The 18,588-nt window shown below is 40.5% G+C and overlaps 1 protein-coding gene and 1 long non-coding RNA gene across 2 annotated transcripts; both read left to right on the forward strand.

The window, feature by feature from the left end:
* The first annotated feature begins 4,921 nt into the window (after nucleotides 1–4,921).
* LOC129865267 (uncharacterized) lies at nucleotides 4,922–6,689 on the forward strand. The gene is made up of 2 exons (XR_008761342.1): nucleotides 4,922–5,222; nucleotides 5,979–6,689. It is a non-coding gene; the product is annotated as an uncharacterized LOC129865267 (long non-coding RNA).
* A 714-nt stretch (nucleotides 6,690–7,403) lies between these two features.
* On the forward strand, nucleotides 7,404–12,107 carry LOC129865266 (serine/threonine-protein kinase pim-3). The gene is made up of 6 exons (XM_055937899.1): nucleotides 7,404–8,136; nucleotides 8,444–8,553; nucleotides 8,700–8,750; nucleotides 8,866–9,229; nucleotides 10,118–10,294; nucleotides 10,495–12,107. The coding sequence occupies exons 1-6, from the start codon at nucleotides 8,049–8,051 to the stop codon at nucleotides 10,689–10,691; spliced, it is 987 nt and encodes a 328-aa protein (XP_055793874.1). The 5' UTR covers nucleotides 7,404–8,048; the 3' UTR covers nucleotides 10,692–12,107.
* Nucleotides 12,108–18,588: the final 6,481 nt, after the last annotated feature.

Genomic DNA, 18,588 nt, shown 5'->3' on the forward strand with positions numbered 1-18,588 from the left:
ACTGCGTTCGGGATGAACTGGAAGCGTGCCCAGCAATTCACAGCGTTTCAGAAATAAATGTCCCAAAATCGCACTAAACGGATATAAATTGCTATAAAACGCTTCAAATTAACTACTTTATGATGTTTTTAACTCCCATAACGAGTAGAAACATGACCAGAGTAATATTACTCCCTCCACTAATGCTTGGAACAAGTGCGGGTCGATGTCCTCCAGGCGCATTACGCAGCAAGAAAAGAGTTCCTAGCTACAGGGTTTTTTAATTTGTAGTGCCTGTGAACGCGCAATCGACCCCATTCAAATCGTCATCACGTAAAGGCATCCAGGGGAAGACGTAAGCAGTGTCCGTATACTCATAGCAATAACTGCGGCCTTTTAACTGACTCCAGATCAGGGGCCAAAATTTCTGAAATCTGACTCCATGTCAGGGAAATTGCTGTAGAATGACTTCTGTTCCACTTAGAGACAAAATTTCAACTCCTATAGAAACTATAGACTGTTTTCTATCCAATAATAATAATAATATGCATATTGTACGATCAAGAATTTTGTGGGAAGCCGTTTCAAAAATTACACGATTAGCATAAATAGTGACAACAGCGCCCCCATCCTCAACAGGTTAACAGAAATTACTTTGGCAAATGACAAGAGTGGCAAGGATGGCAATAATGTTGGCAGTGGCAGTGGCACAATGTTGGCAGTGGAAATTATCAAATCAAATTTAATTTGTCACATGTGCCGAATACAACAGGTGTAGACATTACAGTGAAATGCTTACTTACGAGCCCCTAACCGGCAGGGCAGTTTTAAGAAAAATACATAAAAAAATAAGAAATAAAAGTAACAAATAATTAAAGAGCAGCTTTAAAATAACAATAGCGAGGCTATATACAGGGGGTACCGGTACAGAGTCAATGGGCGGGGGCACCGGTTAGTCGAGGCAATGTGTACATGTAGGTAGAGTTATTAAAGTGACTATGCATAGATAATAACAGAGAGTGGCAACAGCGGGGGGGGGGGGGGGGGACAACGCAAATACTCTGGGTAGACATTTGATTAGATGTTCAGGAGTCTTATGGCTTGGGGGTAGAAGCTGTTTAGAAGCCTCTTGGACCTAGACTTGGCGCTCCAGTATAGCTTGCCATGCGGTATCAGAGAGAACAGTCTATGACTAGGGTGGCTGGAGTCTTTGACAATTTTTAGGGCCTTCCTCTGACACCGCCTGGTATAGAGATCCTGGATGGCAGGAAGCTTGGCCCCGGTGATGTACTGGGCCGTACGCACTACCCTCTGTAGTGCCATGTGTTCGGAGGCCGAGCAGTTGCCATACCAGGCAATGATGCAACGCGCCAGGATGCTCTCGGTGGTGCAGCTGTAGAACCTTTTGAGGATCTGAAGACCCATGCCAAATCTTTTCAGTCTCCTGAGGGGGAATAGATTTTGTCGTGCCCTCTTCACGACTGTCTTGGGGTGCTTGGACCATGTTGGTTTGTTGGTGATGTGGACGCCAAGGAACTTGAAGCTCTTAACCTGCTCCACTACAGCTACGTCGATGAGAATGGGGGCGTGCTCGGTCCTCCTTTTCCTGTAGTCCACAATCACCTCCTTTGTCTTGGTGGGGAAAACTAAATCTTGGTGGGGCAAAAGAATAAATAATGTTTTAGATGCATGCCAGCAAAGCCACTACACAACACAACACCAAAGAATATATTAATTGCACTATAATCAAATCAAATTTTATTTATCACATGTGCCGAATACTTACAGTGAAAGGAATAAATAATTATTAAAGAGGTGCAGTAAATAACAATAGTAGGGCTATATACAGGGGGTACCGGTACAGAGTCAATGTCAATGTGCGGGGGCACCGGTGTCGAGGTAATTGAGGTAATATGTACATGTAGGTACAGTTATTATAACGGTGACAAACGGTGCCCACAAACTGTTAGGGCCTATATGAAGCTGTCACAGCAGAGTCCCAACAGCAGTCTCAACACCTTACCACTGCTACACCTGGCTATCAGCGGAGACTTGTCTGGCAGAGAAACAGATAATTCAGCCTCATTTACTGCCTTTAAAAAAACATAGCTGATATGGCTGACTTGCTTAAACAAATGTGGTTTCTTCTGACAATTCAGATGTACAAACTATGGCATAAGAGGCAATCCGTAATATCGATTAAGACATTAATGAGAGATCTAGGACGGATGTAGTCAATATAACTTTGTTCAGCAATTTTGACATGTACAGCGACAGAATTCAGAACATGGGCCGTTCTTACAGTATTCTCCCTGTACACCAAGTCAGAACCGTAGGATAAATAAAGGGGGCATATAAGCAGACAATGAAAGCTTTTACAAAATTCAATGATTACATTTTCTAAGACAGGCTATAGCCTACATGTTCACCACAAAGTCAGAACAGTAGGTGAAATTATGAGGGGAAAAGGGACCAAATTATTAGGGTGAGGCACATAGGCTACTAACAGCTTACTACACAGCATACACTTAGTATTACTTTCTTAGCTATTGCTTTGCAATGCTTGCAGCTAGCCACTGATTCCTTCCAAGCTCCTCATTGTTGTATTTGCGATATAAAACTTATTGTGTAATGTTTATATTCAATGGCCGATGAGCACCGATATGTTTTATCTATAATTTATTTTCATAATTTCTCTTCAAATGACAAGGATTGAAAATGATTTGCCAGTAGATTGTCGATGATGATGACTGCTACAATGCTAGCTAAGATTTTGAAAGTGTAATGTTGACATGATCAGTCCAATCAAAGCTACTGTAGATATAACGTGATTTGACTTAATTTTATCTGTGGCCAATGACCTTGAGCCTTCTTGGATGGGTACTTCCAATGTAACTCTGTGGCAGCATCCAAGGGACTTGAATTAGAGAACTAGAGAACATTACCAACCCCTACGCTCCGCATTTTCCGCTGGCTGCCCCACCACTGAAGAAAGCACAAAGCTAGGCTGAAATACCTGCATTTCGGAACTGCCTTACTCAACAAAGCAAAAAAGAGACCAAGTTTGTATTCGGCTTTATTAACTCAATGATTATTTTTATTTGTTTTACATTGTTTGCAAACTGATATGCGACACGTATTAATGCCAAAATAACATGCAAAACAGGCAACAAAAAAGCAGGTGGGGCTCTGCCCTGAATGACGGGTCGCCACTGAATGTTGGCTAAAATAACAGGTACCTTCCTTCATCCTGCAACGAGCCATTGCTTAAACAGGTGACTCGTTGCGCAAGCTTCCATAGCCTGGTACTTTACCTTACTATTTATAATTTGACAACTTTTACTTTTACTCTACTATGTTCCTAAAGAAAATAATGTACTTTTAACTCCATGCATTTTCATTGACACCCAAAAGTACTCGCTATATTTTGAATGCTTAACAGGACAGGAAAAGGGTCCAATTCACACACTTATCAAGAGAACTGGTCATCCCTACTGCATCCGATCTGGCAGACTCACTAAACACAAATGCTTAATTTGTAAATTATGTCTGAGTGTTGGATTGTGCCCTTGGCTATCCGCAATTAAATAAAAACAAGAAAATTGTGCCGTTTGGATTGCCTAATAGAAGTCCATTTAAATGATTTATACTTTTACTTTTGATACTTAAGTATATTTTTGCAATTACGTTCACTTTTCATACTTCATTATATTTAAAACCAAATACTTTTAGACTTAACCTCCACAGGATCGGTGTCCTACTGCGTGAAGTTTGAGCTAACATGCGCTAATGTGAGGTAACAAGAACATTTCCCAGGACATTGACATGTCTTATATGGGCAGAATGCTTAAATTCTTGTTAATCTAGCTGCACTGTCCAATTTACAATAGCTATTAAAGTGAAAGAATACCATGCTATTGTCTGAGGAGAGTGCACAGTTATGTACTTGAAAATGTATCAATAAACCAATTAGGCACATTTGGGCAGACTTAATACAACACATTGAACAGATATGCTCATATGTTCATTGGATCAGTCTAAAACTTTGCACATACACTGCTGCCATTTAGTGGCCAGAATCTAAATTGCCTAGACTCCTAAGTCATATAATGGCCTTTCTCTTGCATTTCAAAGATGGAACAATTTTTTTTTGAAAATGCATGTTTTTTTCTTTGTATTATCTTTCACCAGATCTAATGTGTTATTTTATCCTACATTAATTTCACATTTCCACAACCTTCAAAGTGTTTCCTTTCAAATGGTATCAAGAATATGCATATCCTTGCTTCAGGTCCTCAGTTAGATTTGGGTATGTCATTTTAGGCGAAAATTTAGAAAAAAGTGTCCGATCCTTAAGAGGTTATAATCAAGTAGTATTTTACTGGGTGACTATCACTTTCACTTGAGTAATTTTCATTCAACTTTTTTTGGATCGGTGTCCCGTCAACAGGACAGTTGTTGCACAATATGCATAATGTGATTAAAACATAATAAATAAAATAAAAGTGGTACATATAAGTGTCTTATGTGGGCAGAAAGCTTAATTTCTTGTTAATTTAACTGCATTGTCCAATTTACAGTAGCTATTACAACAACAAAAATACCATGCTATTGTTTAAGGAGAATGCGCAACAACAAAACACTTCTATGACAGCGACAGGTTTGATACGTTCACATCTGAAGGTAAATCATTTACATTCTGAAATCTTGCTCTGATTTGTCATCCTAAGGGTCACAGAGATAAAAATGTAGTGTAGTTTTGTTTGCTAAAATCACTTTTCATATCCTAAAAAGGTCCATATAGTATGCACAATCGATTTTGTATTTCCTCTCGTTCAACTTGCAAAGATAGAAATCTGTGGAAATCGAACGCTAAACTTTGTTTCAACCAGTCAAATTACGTTCTTATTTATTCCTCAAGACACTGTAAAAAGTAAACAGCCTTTGCTATATCATTCTGCATTCAGTATGTCCACTGGAAAGCCATTTTTAGCCAGGAAACTACGACATTGTTCCGCGCCGATGACACAGGCGGTGTTCACTTGATTGACTGTATCTTTGTCCAAATGACAACCTATAGTTTTGAAACCTAGTTAACTAGATAGCCAACGTGCTGTGCTTTATGTGAGTAGGTGGAAACCCTTTGTATGAAGTAAAATATTTCAGCTAAACTCGCGCATATGCGAGTCGAGTGGAATTTGGACATTTATGCAAGAGCATGTCGAAGCGCGCTACGCACATCTGTGAGTTATGAAAACGAAGTGTTTTGCAAATTTTTAACTTACAATATGGCTACTAATACTGGAAAAGCTAAATCAAAGTACAGGTATACAGATTTTGGACGATTTTCTAGCAGAAATCTACCGGAAAAGTGTCACTGACTCGGTGAATATAGTCTAGACAACAGCTAAAGGAGAGGACGCTACCTTAGACTTGTAAATGAAATACCAGTCGTTATATTTATGTTATTTTATATTGTAAATCCGAGCTAATGTAGTTTGAATGGTTGCATAGTATTCATTTGCGAGATTTTTTAAATATTTTATTTGATTGCTATATATATATATATATATATATAATCCCTAATGAAATATGTGTATGAATAGCAAAGAAGGTACTCGAAAGCCACAACATGTCAAAGTCAACATAAAATACACATTGTACTGGCGCAGTGGTCTAACACACTGCAGTACCTGGTTCGAATCCAGGCTGCATCACATTCGGCCGTGATTGGGAGTCCCATAGGGTCTTGGCCCAGCGTTGTCTGAGGTTGGCCGGGGTAGGCGCCATTCTAAATAAGAAATTGTACTGACTTGCCTAGTTAAGTAAAGGTTCATAAAAAATAAAAAAATTGGAACACACACGTCACCAGTGTTCCTCATACTCTATATAATATATGTTTATAGATGTGTTGTTTATTTTATGTATTGCTAAAATAAAGGTTCAATAAAATAAGGAAAAAACATGAATTCTTACAGATTTTTTAAAATCTTCAATAGCGGTAAAGACTGACTTCAAAGACACCACATTCAAGTCCTCCATCCCCGACTTAGTCTGACTGCTGCTCTCTCTGGCTCCACAACAAACCCCCGCCCAGCCATCTAGAGGTGTGAATACCCAGCCAGCCTACAGAGAGGATGGATGAGCAGAAAGAGACTTGGGACCACAATCTTGTGTAGAGGGTGTTCTAAATACTGTAATTGTAAATAGTGTGTACATTTTATTTTTTTACTTTGTGTGTGGTTTGTGATGTGTTCACTTATGACATTAGATCAGTGTTGGCTGCTAACTTGGCCCTAATCTTAAATATTTCACTTCTGTGTTTGGAGACATTGGATCAGCATTCTTGTTGCGTCTCCTGTATGTACTTTTTATGTAGGGAAGCTAATGATTCATCATGTATGACATTCCTGGCAGTGTGTAAATTTGTATTTTTTATCAGCATAGCATTTTTGTATGTTTTCAATAGTCATGTTCTTGAAAATGTATAAATTTACCAATTATGCCACATAGGTACATTTGGGCAAATCATGAGGGACACCTGGGTGACTTCATAGTAAATGTTATGTAGCTTGCTCATTCTTGAAGTTATCAGTCTTGTGGACACCATCTTAAATCACCTCCAGCTTTCTAGCGGAATGTGTGGGTTTTCTTTTTCATGTCAAAGATGATGCAACAAAAAAAAAAAACATATATTATCTTTTACCAGATCTATTGTGTTATAGTCTACTATATTCCTTTCACATTTCCATAAACTTCAAAGTGTTTCCTTTCAAATGGTACCAAGAACATGCATACAGGCAGTTAGATTTGGGTATGTCATTGTAGGCGAAAATTGAAAAAAAGGGGCTAATCCTTAAGAGGTTTTAAGAGGTATCTTTACTTTTACGCAAGTATGACAATTGGGTACTTTTCCCACCATAGACCATTGGGTTTCACCAAAATTATGTTTTAATGTTACAGAGGCATATCCACTATCTCTAGGAACAATAGTTCAGATTCGTTGGGTCAATTGTGTCCTTCGCTATCAAATGCATTATTTCTGGCAATGTACAGCAAGGTTAGTTACGAAGAATAACAGCTGGTTCCACATGAATCGCGGAAATTTGCATCCAGTTTCAGTCACGTCTTTGGTTCCAATCGCCTGGGTAAAACTGCATGACTTTTGATCACATGCACATGGTTGTTGTAAAGTCCATGCAGTCGACATGTGGTCGCATGTTGGACATTTTTATCCCCATTGTGAAACACCCATTGTGAAACACTTTGAAAGGCGGTGATCCACTCAGTGTTTCCCAGAGGAAATGGAGAGGAAGGGGCGTCTCGGAATTCCCGCCACGTGCGCGCAAATCACCCCTTTATGATAATGAGCATTTGATTGGTCCAAATCGAAAACATGGTAAATATATACTGTATACCATTTTATTGGTTGAGTCCTCCAGGTCGCTTGTCAACACAGCGCAAAACCTCCAGACGAGAGATCTTTGGGCGTCTCGTACTATGAGAAAGTAGTACGTGTATACATATCCTTATATCTGATAAATTACACAATTTTTTATTTTTTATTGTATGAATCATCATATTAAATCTCTACATTTCAATTAATTATTGCTGGATATTAAAACAAATTCCAGTAAAATACCGAGTAGTCTTTCGGGGCGGAGGGATATAACCATCCTCCACACGTCAAAAAATATTGGCGTTATAGAAAAGGTAGGGAAAGACTGTGCCAGAGATCAAATCAGTTCCGTGATATCAACACAGTCCCTTGGATTTCTTACAAACTTCTTTGATTGCAGTTAACAGCTCTGCAAGTGTCCTTCAGTACTTCAAGAAAACTGTAATCTTCCAAGTGCAGACATCAAGATACAGGATTATTTTTGTACGCGGCGTTTCTAATCTGGAAAAGCTAGAGGCGGCACTGTATTTGAGTCACAGCGACGGGCGGGTGGAGTTGGCACACTGGATTTATTATCTAGCGTTAGCCTTTTCAATCATATTTCCATAGGATTGGATCGGGACCCACCTTTTCAGATAAACAAGGATTTCGTCTTGTCTTCCGTTCGAATATGTTGCTGTCAAAGTTTGGCTCATTCTCGCACATTTGCAACCCTTCGAGCATGGACCATTTACCGGTGAAAATACAGCTCCAGCCAGGTATGATTCGAACCCGCTGTCATTCTTCGTACATTGCCAGAAATAATGTTGCACTGTTTAGTGAAGTAGCTTTATATTGCAATCATTAATGCGTCCAATAGTTAGTAAAATACAATTATTTAATTCAGTCAAATCCTGTGTGTGGAATTATTTAAATGGCTTCGTGCGGTGGATATTCACGCCAACGGTGATTTATTAGCAAACATAGCTAATATTAGTTAGTAACTGTCTGGAAAGTCTACTCAACGGCTGCGACTCGAGTGGCTATCGTTTATTCGTATCTGCTCTCAATTTGATGTTTCTCCAGTTAAAGTGGAAAAGGAGCCGTTCGAAAAGGTTTACAAGGTGGGATCCGTGCTCGGCAGCGGTGGATTCGGCACAGTCTATGCCGGTAGTCGGCTCTCCGATGACGCACCGGTAAGAATAGGAATGCTTTGATCTCGGCACATGGCGCCATCAAGGCATCCATCTCATGGTTATTGACTAATTTAGTTGTTGCTACAATGTATGTCTTCACGTCTGGCTACAATGTATCTAATGTGTATTTTTAACCCCGAAATTAGGTCGCAGTGAAACATGTGCAGAAGGAGCGGGTGACCGAATGGGGTACTATTGTAAGTATCACCACTCCGGTTTGTTTATGTTTTTCACCCATGCTAGTTGTCGTTGTTTGATATTTGAATCGATTCTAGGTAACTCAACTCATTTGTGATTCATATTTTCTTACAGAATGGTGTGATCGTGCCTTTGGAGATTATTTTATTGAAGAAAGTCAGTTCGTCGTTTCGAGGGGTTATACAACTCCTGGATTGGTATGAGCGACCAGACGGCTGGTTGATTGTCATGGAACGACCGGAGCTGGTCAAGGATCTTTTCGATTTCATAACTGAGAAGGGCGCTTTGGACGAGGAGACTGCGAAGGGATTTTTCCGTCAGGTTTTGGAGTCTGTTCGCCACTGCTACAGCAGCGGAGTAGTTCACAGAGATATCAAAGATGAAAATCTGCTTGTAGACCTACGCACTGGGGACCTCACGCTTATTGACTTTGGTTCAGGGGCGATTCTCAAGGACACAGTCTACACAGACTTTGACGGTACGTACCCTACCCTTCCCTTTGGCCAGCAGTGGCTCCATTGTATTTTCTGGTTTTGTTTTTGAAGGTGCATGATGGTCTGCACTGACCCTTGACTTGCCTTCAGATATATTTGTTTGACTCCAGTTATTTTAGACTTTTTGGTTTACCCTTATTAGATTTGGAGTCTTTTTGGCTTTAGTATAGATAGCTACTTGCCTTATTAGATCATCAGCTGGTAATTTCTCTTCCACCCCCTCTATTGGCGGGTGTGTCCACACAACGCTGTGACGCAGTGGTTTGTTTTTGGTACCTCATGAAATGTTTTCCCTCGGGTGGTAACGTTATCAGCCATGTTCACTTTGTTGTCCTAGTAGTTATTTATAAAGGTGCTTTACATTATTTCATATTAGTCAATAATATAACACACTAGTGTAGTACAATAGGTTATTGTTATATGTTGATCATTGCCTGTTATGTTACAAGAAACGCACATTTCAAAGCCTAGGTAATGGCTATTGGGCCAGCTGCCACGTAACATCTGTTTGTTGTGAAACCTGAGCTTGGGTTGATTCGTGTCACATGATAGCTCGCATTGCACTCAAGTTTTTTTGGGTAGCCAAGTTACTCATGCCCGAGTTGTGGAAAAGAAAAGGGCATTATAACGCCAGTATAAGTCCTTGTTTGAATGGAATTACACTTGCCTTGTTCAGCCTTTATAGAGACATTATCTGTCCATTTAAAAAAATATATATATATATAAATTTATAGTATCTTACAAAATCCTACAGTATTGCAATATGGTCCTGTTATTGTCACATTAAATGCCCCAAATAAACTGTTTGATGTTTATTATAGAAGTAAAACCTCACTAATGAGTCTTCCCCACCCCCCCTTTTTCTCCTCCAGGTACAAGAGTATATAGCCCGCCAGAGTGGATCCGCTTCCATAGATACCACGGGCGCTCGGCTACGGTGTGGTCGCTAGGGGTGCTTCTGTATGACATGGTCTGTGGAGACATCCCCTTTGAGCAAGATGAGGAAATCCTCCAGGGGAGACTGTACTTCAGGAGGAGAGTGTCTAATGGTGTGTACTACCTCCAATATACAACCTACAATCATACACACATTGCTTAACGCTCATTTCTAATCTTAAAACATATTTCTAAACACTCAATTCTTTTTTCATTTCTTGTGTGTTCCTATACACCTCTATCTCCCGCTTGAGATTCTCCCACAAAATAAAATACTCATTCATGTTTTCCCCTTTTCTCTCCCTCCTTCCAGAGTGCCAGCAGCTGATCAAGTGGTGCCTGTCGTTACGGCCCTCAGATAGGCCTACTCTGGAACAGATCCTGGACCACCCGTGGATGCGGTTGGCTGGGCAAGTGTCGATGTCCTCCAAGACGGAGGATGGTGACATCCGGCTGAGGACCATCGACACGGACATATCTAGCACAAGCTCCAGCAAGGAGAGCCTATGAAAGAGGGGATGAGAGAAAAGAGGAGATAATGGACATGGGTGGGGGGGGTGTTAACTGGACTTAAAGGGCTCTGGTCCTTATGCCCCACTGGCTTGAACAGGCAGAATACATTTTTTTTTGTATGGAATTATTATAATTTATTACAGTTTGTTCTTCCTTTTGATCTTTTATTTTTATACCTCATTGTTTCCTAATGTGGGACATTTTCTGTTTGGGGTGGTCTTTACCAGTGACTATTTATTTTGTACTTTATTATTTTCTAATTTGTTATAACGGTGGGTTTATGCATCTGGTTTAAAGCCCCCTATTCAGACAGACATGGCTGCTCTCATAGAGCTAGGAGAATACATTATTTTTAAACATTTTGATTTGTAGTGCCTTTTTGAAAGCTTTTTCTGGGGCTTTTGTCCAAATTTTTGTTTTGTTATAACCCTTTCCGGCTGGTTTGTTTGTACGTATCCCACCCTGTCATGATGGAGATGAGTTGTCTTCCTCCATAACAGTGTGGTCAACTACACCACCCAGCATGCTTAGGGATCATAAGAGGGGGGGGTGTGTTGCCCATGGAATACTTCAAACACAACTCACTCACACTGCACCCCCTTACTAAGCTGCTCACTCATACTACAGCCTCAGTTGTTTGGATTTCTCAAAATTGAATCCTTTCATTTCTGAATGTGTATTAAAACTACATATCTGTGTGTCTAGCCCCTTGGAAATGTATTTTATTTAAATGTATTGCCTTTCCCCCATCTCGTAGCTGGCACTATAATTCTCCTGCCCTGAACTAATGTATCCATGGCTTAAGTGTGAAATGCACTATCAATGCAATATTCATGGGTTATTTTTCAATACATATATTGTGCAGGTTATTTTCTTCCTATGCTTTTCATTTCTTCAGAACATGTAGACGTTCCACACTCTTGTAGCTTATTTATTTATTGTCGATGTTTAAGAGTGAGAAATCCCAGAGTTTGCATATCTTTACATGGCCTTTTGTTTTGCATTCCTGTAGTATCTTTTTTTTACACAATCTGTTTCAATTGTGGATGGATGCACTGAAGTTGTCTGAAGGGAATAAAACAAGGTTTACTTAAATTTGGAAGAGCTATGAATGTTATTTAACTCCTTTTTATATTCCTATCTGTGGTAATGTTGGAATAATTGATCTAAAAGTACATCTGTTTTTTTGGGGTACATTACACGTGTGTTGTCTCCATGCATTGAACTCCATGGTACACATGGCTATTGGGTTGGATAGGGCTATTCTAGTTAGTGACAATGATGAATCTGTGGCTTGCCTGGTGTTAGATATTCTCTTTCAGTTTAGCTGTATGACATGAATGATAGAGATCTGGAGATATATTTTTTTTTTATACAAACTCTTCAATTAAATCTCTTTTTGTACATAAATCATACTTGTGTCGTCGTCTTGACCTATTGGTAAAACTTCCTCAGTCATTGATTAAACCCTATAAACCAAATGGGTAACGGTGTTTGCATATATACAGTAGTAATACTAGTGATCAAAATAGTTATTACAGCTCCTCTAAAGATGGCTCAATTTAAACATGGAATGCTTACTCACACACATACTACTGGTAGACGGAATTCATTACACACTAAGAGTTAAAGTATTGTTCATCAGATCAATCTGACAGCTTCACTTAGACATTACAGAATTAATTAAAATAATGACTGCTGAAACCATAGTCCCTAATAGAGGACATACACTGAGTATACCAAACATTTTCCTCAATTTTGTCAGGCATGGACTCAAGGTGTCAAGCATTCCACAGGGATGCTGGCCCATGTTTGTATTTCTATTTATTAAGGATCCCCAGCAGCTATTCTTCCTGAGGTCCAGCAACATAAGACCGTTACATACAGTTCATACCACCTTACCCAACACATTCAGTGTGTTCCCTCAGGTCACCACTCCACCACCACATATTAACAATACATTCTACTGCTTGCATCAGTTACCTGATGTGGAATAGAGTTCCATGTAGCCATGGCTCTATGTAGTACTGTGCGCCTCCAATAGTCTGTTGACTCCAATGCTTCCCACAGTTGTGTAAAGGTGGCTGGATGTTCTTTGGGTGGTGGCCATTCTTGATACACACAGGAAACTGTTGAGCGTGAAAAACCCAGCAGCGTTGCAGTTCTTGACACAAACCGGTACACAAAGCACCTACTACTATACCCCGTTCGAAGGCACTTAAATCTTTTGTCTTGTCCATTCACCCTCTGAATGGCATACACACAATCCATGTCTCAATTGTCTCAAGACTTAACAATCCTTCTTTAACCTGTCTCCTCCCCTTCATCTACACTGATTGAAGTGGATTTAATAAGTGACATCAATAAGGGATCATAGCTTTCACCTGGATTCACCTGGTCAGTATATGTCATGGAAAGAGCAGGTGTTCGTAAAATATTTTGTATACTAAGTGTATGTGACGTGGCTGTATTAGCTGTGCACAGAGGACTGGGTAGGAAAGTGACGCAGGAATGAGGCAGAAGAGCCAGAGACATGCATCATCACACTCGCAATACAACCCTGAACCTAGCTAAAGCTAATTGCTTTTCCATTTTATGCTGCCTGCTTCATCTGCCTGTCATACAATAACAATAACATAAGTCACTCCATTATTGGAAGAGCAGAGCAGTGGGCTGTGAGTAAGTGAGAGAGAGAGAAAGAGAGAGAAAGAAAGAAAGAAAGAAAGAAAGAAAGAATGAAAGAAAGAAAGAAAGAAAGAAAGAGAGGTAGACGATGGTCGTCATGATCTGTAAGTCAGTGTTTCCCAGGATCCAATAATAGGGGATGGAGGGACGAGTGTTGTTGTTGTTGTGGGGAGGTGCTGCCCCCTCTGGTGACTCCCGGCACATGCTCTGTTATGGCACCTCAGCATAGATAATGACCATAGGCACAGATCTAGGCGATCTTCCTCAAGCTAAACCTTAACTGTTCAAGGTGAAAAATATAACAGATCTTAGTTCAGTGTTTAGGTCAAGTGTCCATGGTTAACCGTTAAAGTGTATCCTAAATATGATATGTAAAGTACATTTTTATAGCTCTCCCTATCTAAAAATCAGACGTCAAATCAGAGGCATGCACGTACACTTTAATTTCCAATTTGACAGCAGGCATATGGACATTTAAGGGTTTTCGCATTGGATATCTGGTTCCTAAAGCACTTTAAACATACACAAGGATCCACACAGTGATTAAGGAACTAATTTACAGTATGTGCTGAGGAAAAAGGCACGGCTTACCTTTTAATTAGCTATCTTGCCTTGCAAAAGTATTCAGACCCTTTGGATTTCTTCATATTTTATTGTGTTATGAAGTGGTATTAAAATGAATAAAAAATTTAGTCAACAATCTATACAAAATACTCACTAATGTCAAGTGGAAGAAAAAGGTGATTTAAAAAAAAATATGAATAAAAAATGTAATAATTAAAATATATTTGTTGCATAAGTATTCAGCCCCTTTGTGTAGGCAAGCCTAAAAATTAGTATTATTGGATAGAAAACACTTTGAAGTTTGTAGAAATGTTAAAATAATGTATGAGACTATAACACAATTGATATGGTAGGAGAAAATCCAAAGAAAAACCATCCAGATGTTGTTTTTGAGAGCCCATGCTCTTAAAATGGAAAGCATAGCGGCATATGCAATTCCAGCTCCCAGATTGCAATTCCTATGGCTTCCACTAGATGTCAACAGTCTTTGTTCAAAGTTTCAGGCTTGTTTCTTCCCAAACGAGAAAGAATTTTGAGTTTTAGGACTGGGAGTCAGAGTTGGAAATCAGTCTATGCGCTCATCAAAGAGGATGCGCACCTGCTAATTTTGCTTTCCTATTGACCATACTTCTTTCCATATGAAATATTATGGTTTAATTACATTTTAGGGTACCTGAGGATTAAATAGAAATGTATTTTGACTTGTTTTAACAAAGTTTAGCGGTAGCTTTTTGGATTCCTTCCTCTGCATGTTGAACAAGTGGATTACTCAAATCAATGGTGCCAACTAAACAGACCTTTTGGGATATAAAGAAGGATTTTATCTAACAAAACGACCATACATGTTGTAGCTGGGACCCTTTGGATTGCAAATCAGAGGAAGATTTTCAAAAAGTAAATTAATATTTAATCGCTATTTGTGATTTTATGAAGCCTGTGCCGGTGGAAAAATATTTTGATGTGGGGCGCCGTCCTCAAACAATCGCATCGCATGCTTTCGCTGTGAAGCCTATTGTAACTCTGTACGAGAATTATGTTCTCAATGTTCATAAACTGAACTTAAATTAACTACTCAGTCTGCAACCCAGGATATGTAAGATACTGGTTGAAATGAAAACAGACAGAGGCCCAGCCTACAATAGTCAAATGTTTATTCACGAGAACGTTCTGAAGTCCACAATATAAAGACATCCATTTTATAGCGGCGCACATACTTCCACACAAACAGTAGGTATACTTCCACACAAACAGTAGGTATCTTGCGCACATACTGTCTCCCTACCCAGCCGACATAGATTACAGAGACTGTGAGAAGCACTCCCCGTGGCTCAGAGTGTCCGGGGGGTCTTTCTGGCTTGCTGCTATGCGGGAACAGGGGCAGGGAGGGCTAAGGTGGTGGATCTGGATCACTAAGGAGCAGGGTGGAGGAGTCAGGGGCAGTAGGGGGTATGGGAGTCAGGGGCAGTTGGTGGCGAGAGGGGAATAAGGGACAGTAGGGGGCAGTGAGGAGCAATCAATGGTAGCAATGGGCTGAGGGGAGAAGTTATGGTATGGTGAGGGGTCTAGGAGAGGGGAAACGGTTTCTTGGAGGGGATAGGGGGGTTTGGGGGTCGTGTTTGCTGTTGTCAGGGTTTGGGTTGTGGGGTGGTCTTCAGAGCCCAATCAAGACACAAATATAGCCGCCATATTATGCAGTCAACAGAGTTAGAAGTAACAATATAAACATTCACTTACCTTTGATGATCTTCATCAGAATGCACTCCCAGGAATCCCAGTTCCACAATAAATGTTTGTTTTGTTCGATAATGTCCATCATTTATGTCCAAATTCCTCTTTGTTGTTCTAGCATTCAGTACACTTTCCAAACTACCTAAGGCGGTGCGCGGAAAGGTCCAGCGGAAAGTACGGACGAAAAGTTAAAAAAGTTATATTACAGTCCGTGAAAACAAGACAAACAAAGTATTGAATCAATCTTTAGAATGTTTTTAACATAATTCTTCAATAATGTTCCAACCGGAGTATTCCTGTGTCTTCAGAATTGCGATGGAACAGAGCTCGCTCTCACGTGAACGCGCATGGTCAGAGCATGTTCAGGTCATGGCAGACCTGACTCATTCCTCTCTCCTTTGGCCCCATTAAACAGTAGAGGCATCAGACAAGGTTCTAACGACTGTTGACATCTAGTGGAAGCCTTAGGAAGTGCAACATTACCAATTACCTCCTATCTTCAATAGGAGCTGAGTTGAAAATCGACCAACCTCAGATTTTTCACTTCCTGGTTGGATTTTTTTCTCAGGTTTTTGCCTGCCTGATGAGTTCTGTTATACTCACAGACATCACTCAAACATTTTTAGAAACTTCAGAGTGTTTTCTCTACAAATCTACAAATATTATGCATATTCTAGCTTTTATGGCTTTGTAGCAGGCCTTTACTCTGGGCATGCTTTTCATCCGGACGTGAAAATACTGCCCCCTACCCCAAAGAAGTTAAACAGCTTGGAAAATTCCAGAAAATTATGTCATGGCTATAGAAGCTTCTGATAGGCTAATTGACATCATTTGAGTCAATTGGAGGTGTACCTGTGGATGTTTTTCAAGGCCTACCTTCAAACTCAGTGCCTCTTTGCTTGACATCATGGGAAAATCAAAAGAAATCAGCCAAGACCTCAGAAAATAAATTGTAGACCCAATTCTGGTTCATCCTTGGGAGCATTTATAAAACTCCTGAAGGTACCACGTTCTTCTGTACAAACAATAGTACGTAAGTATAAACACCATGGGACCACGCAGCCGTCATACCGCTCAGGAAGGAGACGCGTTCTGTCTCCTAGAGATGAATGTACTTTGGTGCGAAAAGTGCAAATCAATCCCAGAACAACAGCAAAGGACCTTGTGAAGATGCTGGAGGAAATAGGTACAAAAGTATCAAGTACGGTTTGCAACTGGACATGGGAACAAAAATCGTACTTTTTGAGAAATGTCCTCTGGTCTGATGAAACAAAAATAGAACTGTTTGGCCATAATGAACATCGTTATGTTTGGAGGAGAAAGGGGGAAGCTTGCAAGCCAAAGAACAGACTGGTGTGTTTACGGACATATACAATCTCTCCCTAACCCAGTCTTCTGTCCCCACATGCTTCAAGATGACCACCATTGTTCCTGTACCCAAGAATGCAAACTACATGACAATTGCCCAGTAGTACTCACTTCTGTCATCATGAAGTGCTTTGAGAGACGAGTCAAGGATCATGTCACCTCCACCTTACCTGTCACCCTAGACCCACTTCAATTTGCTAACCGCCCCAATAGATCCACAGACAATACAATCGCCATCACACTGCACACTATCCTATCCCATCTGGACAAGAGGAATACCTATGTAAGAATGCTGTTCATTGACTATTGCTCAGCACTCAACACCATAGTACCCTCCAAGCTCATCATTAAGCTCGAGGCCCTGGGTCTGAACCCCGCCCTGTGCAATTGGGTCCTGGACTTCTTGACGGGCAACTCCCAGGTGCTGAAGGTAGGAAACAACACCTCCACTTCGCTGATCCTTAACACTAGGGCCCCACAAGGATGCGTGCTCAGCCCCCTCCTGTTCTCCCTGTTCACCCATGACTGTGTGGCCATGGACGTCTCCAACTCAATCATCAAGTTTGCAGACGACACGACAGTAGTAGGTTTGATTACCAACAACAACGAGACAGTCTACAGGGAGGAGGTGAGGGCTCTGGAAGTGTGGTGTCAGGAAAATAACCTCTCACTCAACGTCAACAAAACAAAGGAGATGATCGTGAACTTCAGGAAACAGCAGAGGAAGCACCCACCTATCTACATCGGCTTGACAGCAGTGGAGAAGGTGGAAAGTCTTAAGTTCCGCGGCGTACATATCACTGACAAACTGAAATGGTCCACCCACACAGTGTGGTGAAGAAGGCGCAACAGAACCTATTCAACCTCAGGAGACTTAAGAAATGTTGCTTGTCACCTAAAACCCTCACAAATCTTTACAGAAAAACAATTGAGAGCATCCTGTCGGGCTGCATCACCGCCTGGTACAGCAACTGCACCACCCACAACCTCAGGGCTCTCCAGAGGGTGGTGCGGTCTGCACAACACATCACCGGGGGCAAACTACTTGCCCACCAGGACACCTACAGCACCCAATGTCACAAGAAGGTCAAAAAGATCATCAAGGACAACAACCACCCGAGGCACTGCCTGTTCACCTCGCTATCATCCAGACGTCGAGGTCAGTACAGGTGTATCAAAGCTGGGACTGAGAGACAGAAAAACAGCTTCTATCTCAAGGTCATCAGACTGTTAAATAGCCATCACTAGCATAGAGAGGCTACTGCCTACATACACAGACTTGAAATCATTGGCCACTTTAATAAATGGAACACTAGTCACTTTTAATAAGGTCACTTTAATAATGTTTATATATCTTGCATTACTCATCTCATATGTATATACTGTATTCTATACTACAATATAATCTATGCTGCTCTGACATTGCTCATCCATATATTTATATATTCTTGATTCCATTCCTTTACTTAGATTTATGTGTATTAGGTATTTGCTGTGAAATTGTTGGATATTACTTGTTAGATATTGCTGCACTGTCGGAACTAGAAGT

This window comes from Salvelinus fontinalis, chromosome 11 (genome assembly GCF_029448725.1).
Source record: "Salvelinus fontinalis isolate EN_2023a chromosome 11, ASM2944872v1, whole genome shotgun sequence".
NCBI lineage: Eukaryota > Metazoa > Chordata > Actinopteri > Salmoniformes > Salmonidae > Salvelinus > Salvelinus fontinalis.